The sequence below is a fragment of the Macrobrachium nipponense genome, chromosome 21 (genome assembly GCF_015104395.2).
Source record: "Macrobrachium nipponense isolate FS-2020 chromosome 21, ASM1510439v2, whole genome shotgun sequence".
NCBI classification, from domain to species: domain Eukaryota; kingdom Metazoa; phylum Arthropoda; class Malacostraca; order Decapoda; family Palaemonidae; genus Macrobrachium; species Macrobrachium nipponense.
Genome location: NC_087212.1, coordinates 9,946,722 through 9,953,682, shown reverse-complemented (window position 1 = coordinate 9,953,682; position 6,961 = coordinate 9,946,722). Strand labels below are relative to the sequence as shown.

General features: G+C 37.2%; 1 protein-coding gene across 3 annotated transcripts in view; it reads left to right on the top strand.

Moving 5' to 3' along the window:
- The first annotated feature begins 1,595 nt into the window (after positions 1 to 1,595).
- Positions 1,596 to 6,961, top strand: part of LOC135197770 (ras-related protein Rab-21-like) — a 120,729-nt gene continuing 115,363 nt past the window's right edge. The window contains exon 1 of one of the 3 annotated variants that reach the window (XM_064224863.1): positions 1,596 to 1,877. In XM_064224863.1, coding sequence (XP_064080933.1) covers positions 1,835 to 1,877 — 43 coding nt within the window. In that variant the 5' untranslated portion in view covers positions 1,596 to 1,834. Of the gene's footprint in view, positions 1,878 to 4,596; positions 4,754 to 6,421; positions 6,555 to 6,961 lie in introns of those variants that run through there. The other 2 variants (XM_064224860.1, XM_064224861.1) reach the window with 2 other exon arrangements.

Sequence of the window (6,961 nt, the reverse complement as noted above, 5' to 3'; positions counted from 1 at the left end):
AGGGTTTAATAGCAGAATATAAAAGAGATTTAATTGCAGAATATACGTAAATGGTTTCAGAGTAAAACAGGCTTGATAAGATGGTGCAGGTAAGCGTTTGAAGGCAATATAGAAGAACAGCACATGGATAAATGTCAGATGACAGACTATGTAGACAGAGTTTTAATATAAATAAAAAAATAAAATCTCATTTTTGTCAGGTCTTGGAACGAAACGACTAATTCCAAATAAAGCCAGTCTTGAAATGTAAACATAGGTCATTCGTTAATAAAAAAAATGTGGAAAAAGCCGTAGCTAATTGTTTTTTATTTTTCCCTTGAAGGTGAATCAACCAAAATATCTACTTATGCCAAAGACCCATATAGATCATTAAACTTTGTTGAACCATTTAGTACTATTCTTCTCACTCAAAAGATAAGGTTGTAGCATTAAACTGCTCAAGTTTTTTCAGCAACCATCATCAACAAGCAATTGCAACGGACGTGTGCTCTTGAAATAAGATAGGGCGGATGCCGATGTAATATGTCCGGTTATTAGCAAGAATGATCGAGGTCGCTTGGTACAGTATAACGTCTCCTTACGATGCATCTATAATGGTTCCGTTCAGTCCCAAAGTGAACTTTGCCGCTTGCCCTTTTGGCAAGAGTTAAACGTTGCCAATTAAGTATTGCCATTTTTTTTTTAAAATTATGAAATACTCTTTTGATTTAGAGTTGATGAAAAATACTTCTCATTATATAATGTTATTCAGTAAGATAAGTACTTAAGAGTGAAAGAGAACTGATGGCCATATCATTATTAATATATGTCAGATATTGAACAAGTGGTTACTCAAACTCAGGGGACACGGATGTCATCTGTGACTAAAGGCCAGGAAGTAATATCTTCGGCGATTTCTTATTCCCATCAACGTGAAAATTAAGTTCATTCATTATCAACATTTGATGACAATATTGATTCTGCGAAGAATGTATTTGATATATGTATTGATTTTGCTTTAATCATTTGAATATACTCTAGATATTTGAGATCAGATTTATGGTTGAAGCGTCATCATATTATGTGGTTTTTAAAGAACACTTGATAACATTGTGGTCGGTGCCGCATCATCGTTCAGATTCGAGGAGTGTGGGACTAGCAATTCACCGAAATAAATGAACAAATTTCTAATTACATTTCCATGCATCCTACATGCTAATCGTTCATCTTAAAAGGCCTAGATACCAAAAAGGCCTTTATAAACATCGCATGTGCTGCTAAGTAGGAAGGTTTATCGTTGCTCTTGAGTTATCTTCGAAAGAAAAAATTAGGTGGGGTAAGCTTTAAAAAAGGAAAGAAAGAAGAAAAGCATCAGTAATTGTTTACAAAGAGGGAAATATTATACGCGGTTGGAGATGCTTAAAGAAAAAATATTATTTGGCAACTGTGTCAAACGCAGGTGGTAGGGTAAGCTTCGTGCGTCGGGACGGTCAGTGTCATACGTAGTTGTGGAACGGCGGAAGAAACGTAAATTTTGATTAACCAAGTCACATCCAAGTTTGTTAAAACGAGTTCCCGAAGTTATTTGTTAACGTGTATAATTATTTAACGCATTAAACTTACGGCATATAACAAAAAGTCAGGAAACGCCTGTTCATATTAAGTGAAGGGTGGGTATTTCGAGTGAGTGAAGAAACGGGCTTAAAAATAGTGTGTATATATTCCTACATGCCCAAATGGTTTACGTCTGCGAAACGCTTCGAAGGACCTAAAAATTGAGTCCTCCTGCAGGATACGTAGCATAAATAATCGCCCCAGATCCTTCGGTGTTTGAGAAATATACGTGCGAGGAACCATGAAGGCTGTCGGCGCAAAAATAGTGGTTTTGGGATCACAAGGTAATGCTTGTTTTATGAAGTGATCATGTACGCTCATTGTTTAGTGAGTGTGTATGTGTAAGTGCGTGAATAATCCCTTTATTAGTTTGATTAGAAGTGATTAGCTGTTGCATGTTTGAATGTCTTCGAGTTGCAGCATTATACTACAATCATGCAGTGTTTTGTTGCTTGTTGAAGAATTATATAGCCTTGTAGGAAAAATTAGGCAAATGATTCGTTGTGGAACTTACAATTATGCCGAAACTGTAGGTATAGAGTGAGATCCTATTTTATTTATTTATTTATTCATTTTAATTAGGACAGGAACATGGTAGGAGGAAAAAACTGATAGAATCTTGGCGTTCACATGAATTATCAAAATTAATTCGAAGGTCTACCAAAGAACAATTTAACGTTGAGTTACCTATACCTAGTGCTTTTGTATACCGTACCGAAAAAAAGTTAATAAAGCTTTTTACGTAGTACACTGATACGTTTTAAGTGTGTTTTTCCTATGTACCTTGGGATTTTTATCGCTGATAACGTTATCACTCTGTACAATACAGTATAGTTAGACTTAGCCTAGTTGTATCGCAACAGGAAGTAATTTGGGCGTCATTTTAAAACAGAGGAAAAGGGTGACTTGCCATATTAAATTCATAGTGTCTATGCGAACATCATAATTTCTGTAACACCCTGATTGTATACTGAGTCTTTGTTAAGAATGTTCGTCATTTGTAGCAGACGATCAAGTACTCAAGATCTTATGTGATCGTTGTTTGTAGCCTGATGTATGAACCAAGTTTTTGCATGGCAGTTCATTCTTGTATTTTTGTGGCAAGTTATTTTGCGATAAGTGTTTTCCTCCATTTGTTTTTAAGTTCCTTCCAACCTGGGCTAGAAGAGATAGCTATATTGCGTTTCTCGGCCCATCGGACTTGCGTATTATATAACTGATCATGGAAACGCTTCTTGTTATATAATTTTAACAAAATATATTTCACGATTAGCTTTTGCCTAGGCCTACCAATAATTTAAGAATGTTATTTTCGAAAATTTAATACATTTTAACGGTGTTTAACAGTTTTGACAATAATTCCCCAATAAACAAGTCAGTAATATGACCATTGTCCTTATTTTTGTGCTGTCACAGAATTATACGTAGGTGTAGTTTGCACGAAATGTTGCAATAATTGTCATATGGGCTCTTGAACGAATTGGGTAGCATGCAAAATTGATGCATGGGCATTTGGCAAAATAATTTCACTCTTACTCCATCTTTTCTTATTGCAACGCCCAGTGGTACTCGCAACCCGATACCCGTCCATCGTCCATGCTTAAAGAACACGATAAATGTGAAATGAATAGGCCTAGTACTTCCCCATGACTGTGAGACTGGCAGAAAACACATCGCGTTAGTCTCATGTTTAACTTTAGGTGCTACTATGAGATTCAGGGTCTCTGTACACGGTTTTTTTTGGACTTTGCTCCTTGTCAAAGCATCGGATGTAGCTGAAAGTTGACATATGTATATTTTACAACCACACACAAATTTTGTCAGCATTATCAAAACTTAAACCCGATAGTTTTTTAATTTTTATAGAGTAAAAATGATCTTGCCGACGCCATGGCCAATGATTACGAGCAAGAGTCGAAAAACATTCATTACGTAAGCAAGGTAAACAAACACCTTTTGACTAAATGTTGCCCCGCCCATCCACCAGCACAGAAATGCCATCGGCTCTGAAACCCAAAGACTTTATGAATGGCGGAACGATACATAGATGGGGGTGGGGTTATCAGTGCTAGCGTAGTAATACTACTGTAGCAGTAGTGCCGCAACAGTATAGCAGTATATGCATGAAATTAAACGTTTAGACCAACTGCTGGGATCCTTGTTAGGATCATTTAGCACTTCTTACAACTACTCGATAAATCAGTTTTTATAGCCAGAAGTTAAATTTTCTAATACAACAATGCCATGGTGTAGTCTTCAGTGTTATCCTGAATTATAACGAGGCGAAAGTGGGTGGAGCCTCATGAAGTCCCACCATTGAGGATAATTATTGGTGAAGTTTTAAGCCAATATACGGTACCGGCTATTTTTTTTTTTCAGTAAATAGGTAGATAGCCAATAAATAAAAATTGCTTGACATTGGATATAGCAGTTATCAAATCAGCTTGTCTACTATGTTTTTGGTAATTACCAACTAATCCCTACATCTTGTCAATCTGATTGTGACCTATAAAGTAGACTGTAATTTCTTTGGAAACTTATTTTGGAGTTAGACTAATAATCGAAGTGTTTTTTTTTTGTATTTATTAAACATATTTTGTTGGTTGTTTGTTCATTATGACAATTATCAGTGGGGAGGGGGTTCCAGAGTTCATAAAGGTGTACTGCTTTGCTTGTATTAAATTTGTATGTCATTGTTGCCAGAGGTTTTAGCCTTTGTTACGTATAGCCAATCATCCATCAAGAAGAAAGAGGGAAGAAATGATGTCATAAGTTACGTAACGAGTGCGTTCGAAACCTTTTCTCTGAGTAAGTTGGCCCGTCTTCAAAAAGGTCACTTTTACATTATAAGTACCAAATTTATTTAACCTACGTAGTGCAGAATACACCTCAAATTTATGTGTTGATATAATATGTATTCTGAATAAGCGTTATATATATGAAATGCATAGATAAAAGTTATTGCGAAAAAACCGTGTTACAGAGGCCCTGAATCTCATAGTAGATTTATTAGACAGAATGATCACATGTTGCAGTACTATTATCGTGCTAAAACGGCATCCATTGGACGCCATATTTAGCGATCATAGGGACGTTCTCTCCGCAGCTGCAGATTCCAAGGACGTCAGCCATCCTTCAAAGCTCTTCCCCCATCTCAAGTGTATAGTATTTTTGGTCTCTTAGTTCAGAGTTGTTATTGAGATTACGTTCTTGTTTTAGCGCTTGCTTGCTTTTCCTTGCTTGATAGGCAGTTAGACGGGATACTGCTGTAATTCATCTCTCTCTCTCTCTCTCTCTCCTCTCTCATCTCTCTCTCTCTCTCTCTCTCTTTATACACACAAGAAATGCTGAAGGACCTATAGTACTTCTAAGTAAAGTTTCGTTTCAACTCTAAATCTCTCTCTCTCTCTCTCTCTCTCTCTTCTCTCTCTCTCTCTCTCTCTCTCTCTCTCTCAGTTCATAGCAATAATGGCTGAGCCTCATCATTTGGTGGGACTCTGGTTCATATTCCACGTTATGAGCAGGACTTATGGGTAAATAATTTTGTCCTACGTGTTAATTTATAGATCATTTTGTTGTTTATTTTCTCTGTACTACGATGACGTAGCTTATTTAGGCTGAACGACTGATTAGGCCTAATTGGGATTAATAAAAACCTCATTAAAATCAGCCCTGTTGCCATGGCTGCTAAAGCGTTCTTCAGCCTTAAGTACACAAGTGACGAGAATACGGTATTCATTCTCTAGGATGAGAAAATTAAGCCTTTGCAGTAAACACACACTGAGTCGCGTATCTTCTGAGGAACCGATGAGTCATACCCAGTTAACGGCGTCAATATCTCAGTTTCACAGTGATCTTCAGTGATCTTATTCCCCCCCCCCTCCCCCCCCCCCCCCCCCCCCCCCCCCCCCCCCCAGAGAGTCATGGTTTCATCGGTCTATATCTACTATGCTACCCTGTTTGCGTTTAATTCAGCGGGAATTGCGTAAAGATTGGCCAAGATTTTGTATTGGTTTGGACTATATAGCCTAATTAGTTTCGTGTCAGCTAGACTCATTGGCGTATTACCTTCTGTCAGAGAGATATATGTACTTTATGGATAATATAATTATAATGAAATGCCATCACAGCAAGTAGGCCTAAGTATTCCCATTTCACAGGAAAGTAACGGATGCGTTAAAAAAAATGAATGTTTAAAGTTACAGTGATTTGTAAGTTCAGTGCACCGCCCTTTCAGACATCTTGGTTAATGCTGACGGGGTCTTTGTCGATGTTGACAAAGACACTGAGTCATCTTGAAATTGATACATGCGCTTTTGGCGTGACAGTTATGCAGTTGTAAGGGTTTGTAAATGTTTAAATTTCTACTATGAATAGATTTCCATAATGCAGTCCTCTTTGGCCAGATGACATTTCAGATATATATATACAGGGTGTCCATAAAGTCCCAGTACCATTCTGAGCAATAAATTCTTGTAATGGTACTGGGACTTTATGGACACCCTGTGTGTATTTTGCTGCATAAATCGATAGATTATTAAAGCAGAGAGAGAGAGAGAGAGATTAAAGGAGGAGGAGAGAGAGAGAGAGGTGGGGGGGAGAGAGAGAGAGAGAGAGAGAATATTACGTAACTTAATTGTTGCCTAAATGATTATAGCTTGCTTATAAGGTTTTACATACTCAGCATTAAAAGGCTCACTTTCCTTTGATATACTGAATCAATTATCGGCTCGGTTTGGCACTAACCCAAGCAGTGTTCAGCTGCATTTTGCGGGCACTTATAAGCATCTAACAAAAATAAATAAATAAATAAATAACTAAACTAAAAGGTTATTTCGAAGTAATGAAGTGTAACTATACCCTCGTGTCCTTGAGGAAGTTGGGATCGGATAATATCTCAAGCCCAAGATTTTGTGAATGGCAGCGTCTGGCAACTCATCATGGCCAGCAGAATCGAATCTGTGAGTACAGCCGGCGTCGTATGATCACGTTTCGGTGGTATATCTATTAGCATTTAGCCACCTTGATTTTCACCACTTCGCGTTTTGCTGTCTTCGTTTTATATAGTCATTACCTATTTGTTCGTTTGTTTTTAGTTTTGTATTTCTTTTTATATGTCTGTGGTTACCTGGGCCATGTAATTCCACCTAGGCCTACGAGCCTTCTGTCTGTTCTTTGGATGATTTCGTAACAAATAATTATTCTTCTTGTCAAGTTCAGATATGTACGCATTAATATTAATAAAAAGTGGTTATTAATTGTTGGTTGATTACTGTGATTTTTATCACTGTAATTTACGGTATAACACCTGAGAAGTGGTTCTAGAAATATGCAGATTTTTTTTCGGTTGCCTTAGTACGATAAATTA